At 40.7% G+C, this 15,874-nt stretch overlaps 1 protein-coding gene across 1 annotated transcript in view; it reads left to right on the top strand.

The window, feature by feature from the left end:
• The window catches only part of EYS (eyes shut homolog), an 810,501-nt gene that overhangs the window by 460,559 nt on the left and 334,068 nt on the right, over window positions 1–15,874 (top strand). Inside the window, exon 32 of the mRNA XM_075046421.1 lies at window positions 1,419–1,668. Coding sequence (XP_074902522.1) covers window positions 1,419–1,668 — 250 coding nt within the window. The remainder of the gene's footprint in view (window positions 1–1,418; window positions 1,669–15,874) is intronic.

Raw genomic sequence — 15,874 nt, 5'->3', positions numbered from 1 at the left:
AAATCTGACGTATAAATTGGCCTGCTGTTCCTTCGTGCTTTGGAATACCGATACAGTGAGTGATTTTATAAGGTGCCATGAATTTACCAGATAGCTCTTTTGCTTGCCAAAACAAATTAAGAACTTGATGGAAACAAGCATGGATGTATCTAAATCATTCAAAAACCCTCAATTTAACCTCTTCCATTTTAAACACTGAATTATTTAAAGCACTTGTAAGAAAAGTAATTTCAGTTTCTATGTCTGCATTTCTGCCTCTTTCTCTCTTGCACCTCCTATTGTTCCCTAATATAAGAAGTGAATTTAATAGAGTTGATCGAGATCTCAGAAAATGCAGGCTGCTTCAAGTTCTGTGTGAGTCGCTAGCCAGGTAGACAAGACAATTTCAGCATCTTGTCAGAGGGGAGCTGTGCAATGAGCACATGCTTATTGAGCATGAGAGAATTTACTTGGATTTTCTTACATGGGCCCCGCTGCAGGAGAAGCTTCAGTCAGAAATTCTATCAAGATGATATGTTGTCAGAGATGCATGTCTTTCAGGGATGACACTGTGCATATTTTAAATAGCTATCCGGATATGTAAGATCCTTCTAGGTTAGCTAAGTTAACTGTATCTCTTCACATAGCCCGTTAGTTCATTACAACAGAAGTGAAAATAAAATGAACCCAGGCCTGGCTTCAGCATGTATTTATTTCACACTTCAAGAATGCATTTAATTCACATAATTATTGCTGTAAAAGAAATGCATTATTTCTTGCCTTTTTTACAGACCACTGAATATGAACGTTTTTAATTTATTACTAGGAAGGATATTTCAGGATACCCATGAATTGTTAGTCTTGATAAAAAATAAAAAGTGAGTGCCAGGTCAAATTTGAGACTGCCACTACATTTCTTCTTTTTTGAGTTGTCTGTGAACTTTATGTATTAACAAGGCACTGTGTGAAGATTTGATAGCAACAGGCAACAAATACTGAGCCTCAGTGTACAAAAAGAAAGAATATATTAACTTGACAATCAGAACAAGCTGTAGGTTTTTAGACAGCTGAGTCCACTCTACAGAGTTTTCTGTGTAACTACATGCTGACTGAAGATTATTATTTTAACCACTTTCTGTTACTTGTGACAGTACTATCTTTGATACTTTTCAATTACAAATCTGTGGGGAAATTATTTTTATTGATAACTTGTAATACTAAGACTCGAATTATCATTTAGTTAAAATTTAAAATATACAACTATATTATTAAATTAGTTAAGCAATATTTTCCACATGATTAGATTTGCTTTCAAAAGTATGCACAGTTTAATATAAGCAAACAACATTTTAGAATAAAAAGAAAGCAATAATTTGAACTAACATGACTATGAGATGCAATTTGCCTTCAAAAATGTTTTTTTAAAAATTCTCTTTCAGGGACAAAGCTGTGAGCTTAATTACAATGATTGCCTTATACAGTCCTGCTCCACTGGGTTTCTTTGTGTTGATGGAATAAACAATATCACCTGTTTACCTACTATCCCCCAAAGCAAGAAAACTGTCACTGAAGTGGCTGAAGTGCTTCCTGCTGAGATTTTAGACAATGACCTTCCATCAGCCCTGCCTGTGTCTATGGAACTTTGGTCTAAACATGCTTCTGATTTTCATACAGGAGAGGTGTCCCAAGGTAAGTAGAAAAACCTTCGAGTAATGCATATATCAAACTTCTTTCCTTGTTAGTGCTTTTTAAATGGTAAGAATATTCAAAATTCATTAATTTGCTTCTTAAGAATGTTGTTTTCTAATTCCTGTACTACCTTCTATTCTTTTGATTTAATTCATCATCCTTTCTTAATTGCATTTTTATGTAACTGGAGAATTACTCTTTTATCTCAAAAGAATTTTTCCCAGCATTTTGCACATCCAGTAAGGAAAAATGCACTTCCTTTTAGCTTGGTTTTCAGTTTGCTTTGCTAGAGTGTACTATTTCATATGCCTCATATCAAGCAATATCTCATTCAGCAGTCTCTGACCCTAATGCCAATCTTCCCTTCTTCCTTGGCTAGTCAGCAGCAGAAAGATAATTTGCCTTACTCCATGGGGACTTTGATTTTCCTTTCCTAGTTCGCATGTTTTCTGAGGAGTGCTTCCTTTTCTGCGCATCTAGATGTTTTTTCACTAAAAATATCTGGAACAAGCGTCTCAACATCTCTGCCATTCTCACTGTTTGTAGTGATGGTTTTGGGAAGCCAAAAAATTGCCTATCCTGTTATGTTTAAAATATTTGAAGAAATGTCAACACTAACAGGAGTGCAACATTTTATTTTGAAGATTGTACCTTCACTGTGGCCTGTTCATTTTACTAAAGCTAGTATTATACAGATAGAATGTGTATAAGGCATCCTCTTTACAGTTAGTTTCAGAATTTTTTGCTTATATATTCTTTCAAAGTAATTACCTGTGTAAGAAATAAGCCAGGAGACCTATTTTTTAATTTGGGTAAATGAGTTTTACTGAATGTTTGATTTCTGTACAGACTAGTCTTTTGGGGATATACCTAAGCTTTTGTTGCATTCTCAATAGGTAATATTCCTTCTTGATGTCAGTAATGACACTGAGTGAAATGCAGTTAGTAAATGCAATTACATCTGTGTGTCTTCCAAAATACCATGTCAACTAGTTTGCTGATGTTCTCAATGGATAACATTCGTAATTCATTCATTTTATATTGATTCACAGTAGCAGTTTGATTTAGAAAATTTAATACTTCTGTTCTAAGCAGTGCCACTTTGTCTGATGTTGGCCCTCATACAGAATATGAATAGTGGGAGGTCTGCATTTACTCAACTCTTGAGGTCACTAACACCACTTGTACACTTTTATTAAGAATATGATTTGCAGAGTTGTACTTGTCTGCTATATAATACTTTGGTAAGACTGAATGAGGTTTTGATGGCCATGTAATTTCCTGCAGGCTCAGTCCTGAGCCAAAGTTATTAAATTTTTTCTTTTCTCTTATGCGTTTTTTTTTTGTTTGGTTTGGGTTTTTTTGGTTGCTGTTTGTGGTTTTTTTTCCTACATTTTTGTCCTTAAAGGTCTGAAAAAGGTAGGTATTTTCAACTGTGAGATACTTCTGACCACTAATTTGTCTAAACTGAGCTGTGGACTACGAGGACTAATTGGCACTGGAGAGTTTTCAACAGTATTCAGGATAGCAACCTCAACAGATGTTCTCTTTTCACACTTTCTCAGTTCTGCTGTTCAGGTCTCAGTAAAAATAAAAGTCTACTATCACACTTGTACCATATGCAGCTACTGATACTTCCATAGATTTAAGGTCGGTACCTCTTCCCCAGCATAATGATGATACAATCTTGTTTATCACTAGTTTCTTAATGACACTTACTGTTTTCCCTACACAAGTTTCATCATTAGAGCAGCACCAGACTGTTGCTTTATCTGCCACAGACATGAGTTCAGTAATTAGTAACATACCAGGGGCTGAAATAGAACTAAATAGCGAGTCATTACTCTCCCACAGATTACATTTTACAACTGATTCTACAAGTGCAGCTTCAGTTCTCTCTAGGTTGCCTTGAAAGGGTCCTGAAGAATTGTCAGGTGTCTTTTCACCATCAGAAGAGCAGTGGAGATTACAAAGTCTTTCAATAATTTCTCATTCCCCTACTAAGATATATATTTAAAAGCAGATGTCTTTCCTTAATTTGGTAGTTAGTCATGAAACTCAAATGCAGACATCTCTTCCTAGTGAATATCTGGCTATTACCACTTCATCCATCAGCCAGAGACTCACAAACATCAAATCACAGTCTGCTGATTCTTTAAGTGAGTTAAGCCAAATATGTGCAACATGTTCTATGGCTGGAATAAAACTGATGAATTCTCAGACCAAGTTCTGCATAGCAAACAGTCCCCATTTTATGAGATGTTTTGGATGAACTCAGTGATATTAACCAGCTGGTACACACTAATGGAAGCTACTGCTATTACTTTTGGGTATTTATTTTCTTCATCTAGCAAAATAACATCATCAGTGGAGTTCACAGAACTGTCATCTTTGCATCCCATTACAGGAAATACACACACATCTCTGACTGAGAGAATTGTCTGTTCTGCCTTTTCCTTGACAAGAATCAGATACTCATTTTCCATACTTTGATTCATATTGTCTGACTGTTCTTCCTTCAAAGACCATCTCTTTATAATCATAATTTTCATCACTTACATCCTTTAAAGAGACAAATATAGACTTGACAAAATGATTAACTACTATTAAGCAGCTAACAACAGAGGAAATACAACAATTTCTGGAGACAAAGCTGGATGATCCAATTATGGAGATCTGTCATTCATTAAGTCAGGTTACTTTCTTAAACATTCAGCTGAGTAGTGTATCTTAAGAGCTACTTTTAACCCACATAGTAAATCGTAGTTCTGAGTTCAAAACACATGTACTAATAGATGCAGGTGAGACTCAAAATATTGTCAAAAATAATCCGGTCAAGTGCTCTTGATGTGTATCTTCTTCCTACAAAAACTTCAGGTATAGACTTACAGCTATAGACAGATACCCTGAAAAGTTGTCATTATTTGAATCTTCTAGTGATGAGTTATCTTACTTGGTTTTATCTGCACAAGCCTCGTCTGTGCAAACAGAAATTTGTAAAATGTTAGTGACGAAGCATTTATCTTTACGTACCTGCTATCCTACTTTAAGTTCTGCCTTGCAAGAACATTAGCAATATTGTGTTGAAACGTATGAGATGAGCAGACACTACTGCTGTGCATAAGGAACTCCTCATGAATCTAAACACTGTCTTACCTGGACTTCACAGTATATCTGCAGTGGATTCAGTTTCTGGCCTTTATCAGCGATATTATCTTTTGAGTTTCTCATTTCTATTCAGACAACTTTTTTGAGGTGGTGGGGTGTTTTTACACGAAGATAAAAGTGTCTGTCAAGGTTGCCAGGTGCTTGAAAGGGATTTGTTGTAATCAGGCAGCAGCCTGTTCAGTGGATAGGGCACCTGCTGCTGTACCTGCCTGTCCTGGTTTCAGCTGGGATAGAATTAACTGTCTTCCTAGTAGCTGGTACAGTGCTATGTTTTGAGTTCAGTATGTGAAGAATGCTGATAACACTGATGTTTTCAGTTGTTGCTCAGTAGTGTTTAGACTATAGTCAAGGATTTTTCAGCTTCTCATGCCCAGCCAGGGCACCTGACCCAAACTGGCCAACAGTGTATTCCATACCATGTGACGTCCCATCTAGTTTAGGAACTAGGAAGGGGGGGGCAGGGATTTTGGCCGCTCGGGGACGGGCTGGGTGTCGGAACGCTCACTCCTAATAGCTGAGACATTGGTCCGTACACGTGTGGAGTAGGACATATCCTCTTTGAATTGCTGGAAATCCTCAGACAGCTTCTCCACAGCTGCAATGCAGGCTTGTAGGGAGGAGGAGAGATTTTCTTCGTATTGACGGAGTTGGCGAGCCACTTCCTCCACTGTCGGTGCCTCTTCATCCTTCCAGGCCATTATTGCCAATGCGTTGGCATAGGATGATGGTGCGCTCCGTACAAACTTCCGCCACATGGGTCGTGTGCATTGGACTTCGTCTGGATCTTTGGGTAATTGTGGGTTGTCCGGGTCATGATGAATTGTCTCTAGCACAGCTAATTCCCTCAGATATTGAATACCTTTTTCCATGGTGGTCCACTTGCTTGATTGACATATAACGTCTTCCTTAAAGGGGTACCTTTCCTTCACACTTGACAGGAGTCGCCTCCAGAGGCTGATGGCTTGTGTCCCTCTTCCAATTGCCTTGTCAATGCCACCTTCCCTGGCAAGCGATCCCAGCTGCTTGGCTTCCCTACCTTCTAATTCCAAGCTATTAGCCCCATTGTCCCAGCATCGGAGAAGCCAGGTGATAATATGCTCACCTATACGGCGGCCAAAGTCTTTTCGCAAGTCCCGCAGCTCACTCAAGGATAGGGACCGGGTTATTACCTCTGGTTCTGCCTCTTCCTCCGGTTCCCGTGATGACCCTGGTTCACCTTCATCCTTCGCTAAGCGAACTGATTTTTTTGTATATTTCTTTTTCTGTACGGGGGCAACTGATGCTGGTGCAGGTTGGTCCACTGGTTCAGTTGCAGTATCCCTCACCGGGTTTTGGATAACCGCAGTGTCTGTCGCCGAGGTTTGGGTAGCCCGAGTTCTCGTCGCCGGGGCTGGAGGGGCCGCAGCGCCTGTTGCCAAGGTTTGGGTGGCCGCGGTGCTCATCGTTTTGTTATTAGATCCACAGACTTTCTCTTCCCCTTGAGGGTACTGAGTGGTGTTGAACAGGGCTCGATAGGCATGGGCCAGGCCCCAGCATGTTGCAGTGATTTGTATCTCTCTGGAGCTGCCGGGGTGACAGCATACCTCTTCCAAATATTTTACTAGCTCTTCTGGATCCTGCACTTGTTCAGGGGTGAATTTCCAAAACATTGGAGGTGCCCACTTTCCTAGGTACTTGCCCATGCTACCCCACACACCCTGCCACTCATAATTATCTAGCTTTGGGGAACATCTCTGGGTGATCTTCTTAAATAGCTGTTTAACTTTAAACGAGAGCTGAACCACATTCAGAAGCATGCTAATTCCTAGCAGTAGGGCTAGGACCGTGCTAGTCCCAACATTCCAGGAGTATTCAAATTTTCCAAAATTCTCAAACACCATTGTAACTGGACTGAAGGAGAAAGGAGAGGGGAAGAAAGGTACCCCACCCACAGACTGGTTTTCCATGGAGGAAAGGTAAATGGTATAATTATTAATAGTTTCCCACAGATGGCTCCCACAGTATAAAGGTGACAATGCTAAATGCAAATACCGGATTAATCCCACAGCCGATGACTTTATCATACCATAAACCAGAGTTATACCATACATCAAAGCGAAAACCTTAATCCACCTCCCACGGATGATAAGCAGTAGAAGAGGAACTACATACAACAAGCGAGGTGATACATAACAGAGCCTTAAAAACCAGAGCAACAACTCGAAAAATACATAAATCAACATAATGTACGCTTAAAACAAATTTGTTTTAACAAGCTTTCGTCAGGTTTGTCGTTATCTCAACCCTTCGTGTCCCTGTTCGGGCGCCAAAAAGGACTGTCGTGGTTTAACCCCAGCCAGCAACCAAGCACCACGCAGCCGCTCGCTCACTCCCCCCCCCCACCCAGTGGGATGGGGGAGAAAATCAGGAAAAGAAGTAAAACTCCTGGGTTGAGATAAGAACGGTTTAATAGAACAGAAAAGAAGAAACTAATAATGATAATGATAACACTAACAAAATGACAGTAGTAGTAATAAAAGGATTGAAATGTACAAATGATGCGCAGGGCAATTGCTCACCACCCGCCGACCGACACCCAGCCCGTCCCCGAGCGGCCAAAATCCCTGCCCCCCCCTTCCTAGTTCCTAAACTAGATGGGACGTCACATGGTATGGAATACACTGTTGGCCAGTTTGGGTCAGGTGCCCTGGCTGGGCATGAGAAGCTGAAAAATCCTTGACTATAGTCTAAACACTACTGAGCAACAACTGAAAACATCAGTGTTATCAGCATTCTTCACATACTGAACTCAAAACATAGCACTGTACCAGCTACTAGGAAGACAGTTAATTCTATCCCAGCTGAAACCAGGACACTGCCACAGATGGTTATTCTTCAGGTTCTGCCACACAGGCTGCTAGATCAATACAGAAGCAGGCTGGAGGCTGCTATAATGCTGGCAGGCAATGAGCAGCTGAACAGATTCACTTCACTACAGTAAAGTTTTCAGGATTTCGAGTGTAGCTTTCATCATACTTACATATAAATTCAGGAGGTGTCTCTGTGGTTACCGTATATGAGTATTAACATTTTTTAATGTAAAATAGGTACAGAGAAAAATGTATTTTTATCTCTTGAGAGAATAATTTTTATATATAATATAATTAACTTGCTACTTCTCATTCCAAAATGAGACAGATGACGGCTACATTTTTTTTAAAACACTACTTTTGTAAGAACATTACAACTCTCTCAGAAATAAAGTCAGGGAATTAAAAGAACACACAAAACCTTATGAATTCTAGAATTAAATATTAGGGATTATTGACTGGTTTAGGCTACAGTTTTATACTGTACTTCTATAAAAATACTTTCTACAGAAGAAATACCCAACCAGCCAAGGAGAGATTTTTTACTTTTCTTGCTTTTCATTCTTTGCTTGGAGGTTTGTCTAGGAAAAAATGGTTTTATTTAATTGATTTAAATCACATTAAAAAATTAAAAAGGCTTCTAGACATGAAAGTTACGCACAAAGGTGCTAAAAGACAAGTAAAACATTTTTTTTGGTACAGAATAACAGTTGTTTTCCTGTGAATACTTGCCCATGTAGATTCCATTCTCCGTCTGCATACATAAGTACACAGTACACAGATCAAATTCTTTCTGCCAGAAGTGCCTCCTGGTACTGTGCCTGCATTCATGAGGTCAAGTTGTCTGAGCATACCACTCTGGATTCCCAAATGATCAAGATATGAATCAAAATGGAAATAAATCTCAGGCTCCACATCTAGTGGATAACTACTGGCTTAAGAAAGTTCCCTCAGAAATAGCAAGGACAGACATATCTTAGGTTTTAACAAAATCTGTTAATCTCTTCTTTTTCTTTTTTTTTTTTCTCTCCTTACTCTTTGATACCCTCAGTGTGAAGTAAATTTGCATGGATTATGCCATACACTTTCCAAGTGTTTCTTTCAATGCTTGTGACTTGTTTGGCACTAAGTGAACTCTTTGGGGTCCATAGTAGTGTAGTTGATCACCATCTGTTCCCTCTCTGAAAGTGAGAGGCCCAAATATACCAAAAAGAATAGAGTTGAAACATACTTTCCTTTCACCTTTCCTGTAAAAGAATCATGGAGATTTATCTCCTAGTCCTTCCTCTTAAAGAGACTCCCTTCGAAAGCAGAAAAGGGCTTTAGAGCTCACTCCTTGAGTGGAACATTGCTTGGGAGTTAAAGGAAATGGGTATTGCGGCCATAATTCCAGTATCCATGTGTTCAAAATGCGTGAACACACATAAGTTACAAGGAACACAGAAAGAGACCTAAAAGGCAATATCTTTCAATATCTTACTTTCCATGGCTGGATTTTTTTTGTAGTGGGAAGAATAGATGAGGAGGGACAGTGTGTCCCTGAAAGTAATGTTTGGCTTTGTGTTGATGCATAAGCAAATCTATGCTTTGTTTAATGGAAGAAGTAGGACTATTATAAAGTCAAATGAGAAATGCTCTTGGATGAATAAGATCCTTAATACACTGGCATATCCATAGTAGAAGAAATGTGTGAAGCTGTTAAACCTGCTGTACACTTCTGTGCTTACTAGACTTTGTGTATTTATTCATAACCCATATTACTAATACTTGGGAAAAAAGACCGATGATTCACCATTGATAACTTGCACTCTGGGGAAGATGGGTACTACATACTTTTTGTACATTTTAGTATTGTTTTTCTCATCTGACAATGAGTTCATACATTACAGCAAGTTCTAAGAGACTTTAAAGTAGCAGGGGCCTCTGAAAAAGGGCTGTGAGAGATGGGATCTTTTTGGCAGAAAAGTATATTTTTTGGTTCAGTCTCCAGGTATGCATTTCAACTAACATACCATTGCTTGTGGCAAATAATGTTTTGTAAATAAATTTGTTCTGAGAGAAATACATGTTTGTAGAATAGCTTTTATTGGACCAGAGGGAATGATCTAAGTTCTTCATCACAGAAATATCTGTTAGCACTCTGCAAAGTTCTGCATGCATGCTTAATATCCCTATCCGTAACAGGACCATGCTCATGTTGATGTGAATATTCTCCTGATCTCAATTATAATAGCAGAAGAGCTTCCATCTGCGTGTTGAAAGCTCTTCAACATGAAGACAGTAAAAGAATCTTTCTTTAGAGGTAGTTTCCACAGGTATCCAAAGATCTTTGAAGACATGTAATGATTTGTTCACTTGGTGCCTCTGGTCTAAATTATGGAGCTCAAACATTTTCTACTACCAGCTTGAAAAATAAGCCCATTTTTAAAAATGCAGGGCTGTTTGGGGAAATTTGGTCTGCACATTTACAGACCACGTCTGTAGTAATGCCTTCCATACAGGCTATCCAGCAGCAAAAGTAAGACTAGGGAAAATGCAGGCCATGTGCTGAATGAGGCAGGGAACTTAGTGCCAAAGGACACAAACAAGGCCAAGGTACTCTGTGCCTTCTTTGGCTCATTCTTTACAGGTGGGACTGGCCTTTGGGAATCCCTGAGACCAGTGAGAAATTCTGGAGCAAGGAAGACTCACCCTTGAAGAGGATGAGGTGAGGGAACATTTAATTAAAATGGGTATACACAGGTCCATTGGACCTGATGCAGTGATGCTCCCACAAGTGCTGAGGAAGCTGGCTGAAGTCATTGTGAGGCAACTCCTGATAATCTTTGAAAGGTCATGGTGATCAGGAGAGGTTTCTGGTGACTGGAAGAAAGCGTATGTCACTCCTGTCTTCAGGAGGGGCCAGAAGGAAGATCCAGGGAACTACAGGCCAGCCAGCCTCACCTCAATTCCCGGGAAGCTGATGGAGCAACAGCACAGGAGGAAGGAACAAGAGGGTGATTAGGAGTAGTTGGCATGGAGCTAGGAAGGGGAAATAGAGGTTTACCAGCCTGACAGCCCCCTGTGAAGAGGCGGCTGGCTTGGTGGATGAGGGGAGAGCAGTGGATTTTGTCTGTCTCGACTTCAGTGAGGCTTTCAACACTTTCTGCCATAAAGTCCTCACAGACAAGCTGACAAGTTATGGACTAGATGAGTGGGCAGTGAGACGGGCTGAAAACCGGCCAAACCACCAGGCTCAAAGGGCTATCTATGTTCAGCCAAACAGCATCCTGGTCTACATTAGGGCAGGTTTTGAGACCAGGAGAAGGGAGCTGATTCTTCCCCTTTGTAAAGCACTGGTGTCGTGAGACCGTATCTGGAGTCCTGTGACCATTTCTGGGCCCGGTACAGGAGAGACATGGACTTACTCAAGTGAGTCCAGGAAAAGGTCATGAAGACGATGAAGGGATTGTAGCATCTCACGTATGAGGAGAGTCTGAGGGAGTTGGGGTTTCTTAGCCTTAAGAACAGAAGGCTCAGGACGTGATCTTACCTTATCAGAGGGACCTTATAAATACAGAGCCAGAGACTTCCCAGTGGTGCCCACTGACAGGACAAGCGGCAATTGATGCAAATTGAAATGCAGGAAATGCTTAAATTTTTTTTCTTTCTTTTTTTCTTCTTACACCATTAGGGCAGTCAAGCATTGGAACAGGTTGCCCGGAGAGATTGTGGAGTTTCCATCCTTGGAGATATTCAGAACTGAACTGGACAATGTCCTGAGCAACCTGTTGTAGATGACCCTGCTGTGAGCAGGTGGGGTTGGATTAGATGATCTCCAGAGTTCCCTTCCAACCTCAGTTATTCTGTGATTCTGTGATACCCTGTAATTGTCAGGAGAGAATTCCCTTACAGACATTGTTTAAAAAGACTCCTAGTATTTAATTCTATGCAAGCATCTAGTTAGTCACCAAGGGTGGGATTCATCTTACCTGTAGCTATCCATTAGTTAATCCGTGTAAACTATATGACTCTGTAGTAAATTAAGAGAAGTGGTACCACCTGCTTTAGACATCTGTTCTGGGATAGGATGTAAAACCTTCTCCTTTCCTCCATGTATAGTATTCTGCTTCTTTGTGCTTTTGTTTTTGGCAAAGGAATTGAATATTGGGCCAACTTTTCTGTTCATGTTACGTGGTGGAGCTCACAAAGACATCTGGGAGACCTAAACCAGTAGAACCAGATATCGATGTTAACAACACATCTCAGAAAAATAGAGCTACTACACAGCAGCCAACTGACTTTAATTCTATTATTTATGGAGAATAACACACATTAAACAAATACTTCACTCAAGTGGATTTTCATCCCTCTATTGCACCATCTACTCCTACTGCTTAACCTGTTTGTGTTCAATATGTATCATTATTTCCTTTAAGGCTGACCAACATATGAAGTGGGATCTAAAAATATGATTAATAATAGTCACATTGGCACGTACTGCAAAGCTCCTCATATGCAGAATTATTTTCAAATCTTGCTCTGCCAAATTTCAAATTTTGATTTCTCACTTGCTCACATTCAGTTGTTATTAATTAAAGACTCCTAGGAGAAAGGAAAATTCAGAGCATTCATTCTTTTTTACACACTGCTTTCCATAATAATGTAATGCTTTTCCATCTTTCTCCTCAACCAAGTTCTATTCAATTATATGAAACAGCGTATGCTGCGGTTTCTGAAAAATGTTGAAATTACACGACACCTTTGCCTTCTAATTCTGTTTTATCATATTGATTTGTGTCTGTTACATTCGCTAGATCTACCATCACTCTCATGATTCCTTTAAACTTTGTCTTTTATCAGTTCTGCCAGACATTTCGTTATTATTCAGCCCATTTTAGTTTCCCTGCTCTCAATAGCTGTTATCATATGCTGATTTTAAACGCGTCTTGTTATATCTGCTATATCAAGGAAGGAAATACTTCTAACATAGTTAAGATGCTAGCTATGTAGGTTAGCGTGGAATTTCATGCAAAGTGAACGCATTGAACCCTGATCCAGTATTTGCACTACTTCTGTTAACTGCTGGAAGCTTGAAATTGGTAACTTTCCAGACCTCTTTCACATGCCGTCATTCTCCCCAGTGATCCAATAAGGAACACATTGAAGTGTTAATGCAAGCCCGGCCTGCTTCTGCTTTTACTTAGGTGCAACCTGCTGCCCTGCAAGCAGAAGCATTTTGATAGCCTGTAACTTTGAGCCGCGTTTTTTACTCCAGTTGCTTCATACTCAGGCTTCTAGGCAAGCAAGACATATAGGAAAATCTGTGGGGGTCCTATGTACGTGAGTGTCATAACAAGAAAAAGGCAAACAAATGAAAATTAGCCTTCCTTTAAAAAATTATACATAGTTTGCTATTTTCTGGTTTCAGTGTCGGAATGAAACTGAGTAGGTGGGAAATGGTTAGCGACCTGCTGCACCACTTACTTAGACACCCACAGGTCTACGGGGCCGGCTGGGATCCACGCGAGGGTACTGAGGGAGCTGGCAGAAGTGCTCACCAAGCCACTTTCCATGGTTTATCAGCAGTCCTGGCGGACCGTGGCGGTCCCGGTTGACTGGAGGTTAGCAAATGTGACGCCCACCTACAAGAAGGGCTGGAAGGAGGATCTGGGGAACTACAGGGCTGTCAGCCTGACCTCGGTGCCGGGGAAGGTTGTGGAGCAGATCATCCTGAGTGCCATCACATGGCACGTACAGGACAACCAGGGGATCAGCGTGGGTTTATGAAAGGCAGGTCCCGCTTGACTAACCTGATCTCCTTCTGCGACAAGGAGACCTGCTTAGTAGGTGAGGGAAAGGCTGCGGATGTGGTTTCCCTGGGCTTTAGTAAAGCCTTTGACACTGTTTCCCACAGCATTCCCCTGGAGAAACTGGACGCTCATGGCTTGGACGGGCGTACTCTTCGCTGGGTAAAAAACTGGCTGGATGGCCGAGCCCAAAGAGTGGTGGTGAATGGAGTTAAAGCCGGTTGGTGGCCAGTCACAAGTGGTGTTCCCCAGGGCTCAGCACTGGGGCCAGTTCTGTTTAATAACTTTATCCATGATCTGGATGAGGGGATCGAGTGCACCCTCAGGCAGTTTGCAGATGACACCAAGCTGGGCAGGAGCGTTGATCTGCTGGAGGGTAGGACAGGCTGGATGGATGGCCCGAGGCCAACTGTATGAGGTTCAGCAAGGCCAAGCGCCGGGTCCTGCACTTGGGTGACAACAACCCCACGCAGCGCTACAGGCTTGGGGAAGAGTAGATGGAAAGCTGCCCGGCAGAAAAGGAGCCGGGGTGTTGGTCGACAGCCGGCTCAACGTGAGCCAGCAGTGTGCCCAGGTGGCCAAGAAGGCCAGTAACATCCTGGCCTGTATCAGAAATGGTGTGGCCAGCAGGAGCAGGGCAGTGACCGTCCCCCTGTACTGGGCACTGGCGAGGCCGCACCTCGAGTACCGTGTTCAGTTTTGGGCCCCTCACCGCAGGAAAGACATGGAGGTGCTGGAGCGTGTCCAGAGAAGGGCAACCGAGCTGGTGAGGGGCCTGGAGCACAAGGCTGATGAGGAGCGGGTGAGGGAACTGGGGTGGGTCACCCTGGAGAAGAGGAGGCTGAGGGGAGACCTGATCGCTCTCTGCAACTACCTGGAAGGAGGGAGTAGTGAGGTGGGTGCTGGTCTCTTCTGTCAAGTAACTAGTGATAGAATGAGAGAAAATGGCCTCAAGTTGCACCAGGGGAGGTTTAGATTGGATATTAGGAAAAATTTCTTTACTGAAGGGTTGTCATTGGAACAGGCTGCCCAGGGAAGTGGCTGAGTCACCGTCCCTGGGGGTATTTAAAAGATGTGTAGACGTGGTGCTTAGGGACATGGTTTAGTGGTGGACTTGGCAGTGTTTGGTTAACGGTTGCACTCTTTTCCAACCTAAATGATTCTGTGATTCTATGAATATATTGACATGTAAAAATCTATATATGTAAATTATATATTTTGTGTATGCACATAGCCTGTTGTCTGTGAAGTTTGTTAAATACACTCACAAACACACTGAGAAATATCCATAAACATATATATTCTGTACTCCTCATACAGACAGATATGTTGCATACTACCAATAGAACAGTTTTTAGTTCAGTTACATTGAAAAATGTTTTGTTCATTTTGAAAATATTGACTTTTATCTTCATCAAATATTTAGTTCTCAGGTCAATAATCCTTTGTATTAATCTCACTAAAATGCTGTGCCTGTGTAGTAAATGGTATTTCTTTTCTGTTGAAACATTGTGTAGGTATATAAAAATATCTATCAATATTTGTTAATGTCATACTTTCAAATCTGTCGTCTAGTGTGTCATTACAATGCAGAATGATTAGAAAATTTGAGAAGATCAATATGTGGCTAACTTTCAATCAGTTTTTTATATGAATCTCTTTTGATGTAAGTAAAATGGCAATAGTGGAGGAAAAGTGATATCTCAGGTGTACTCTTACTACAGTGAAAGCTGGAAGAGACATTTCAGAAGGAATAAAAGGAATAAATTTTACTCATCTGCAAAAATTGTCACAATCTAATATGTGAAAAGTCCACAATATTATAGCATCCATGGCTCATTTATAAGAAAATGGGATTGACGAAGTGTGAAATAGTGGTTTATATGTCATAATATACAAAAAGTTCAAAGAAGTAAATGAATGACGAATCACAGACTGTAAGGTTTAAGTCCACCCTAATGTAGGTATGTAGCACCCAGCAAGCCTCTTAGTATTGTAACTTACATAATATTAACAACATTTACGGTGCATCTGAAGAGCATAGAAGTGGTGTTGATCAGGTGATGGGACATTTCAGCCTTCACAGAAAGTGAGGTTAAAGAAAGTCTACTACTTTAATAATTTAATGTTCCTGACTAAGTAGAAATCCTTCTTATTTTCATTTATTTTATTGTGCACTCTTAGTTAAATGAAACCGAGATCAATTAAGCTGGTCTGTTAAATTAGGTCACCTCATTTTCATTTCAGAAATATTTTACCTTGATTTTTTTTCACTTTGAATTTTCTATGTTACCAGCAGAAATAAAAAAAACATAAAAATGTAAAACTCCAAAACTGTAACAGAATCATAATGACTTCAGGTAATATTTTTGCTAACCATTTGAAAGACTACCATGAGAA

This window comes from Buteo buteo, chromosome 15 (assembly GCF_964188355.1).
Source record: "Buteo buteo chromosome 15, bButBut1.hap1.1, whole genome shotgun sequence".
In the NCBI taxonomy this organism is placed as follows: Eukaryota; Metazoa; Chordata; class Aves; order Accipitriformes; family Accipitridae; genus Buteo; species Buteo buteo.
This window is presented reverse-complemented; position numbering and strand designations above follow the sequence as displayed.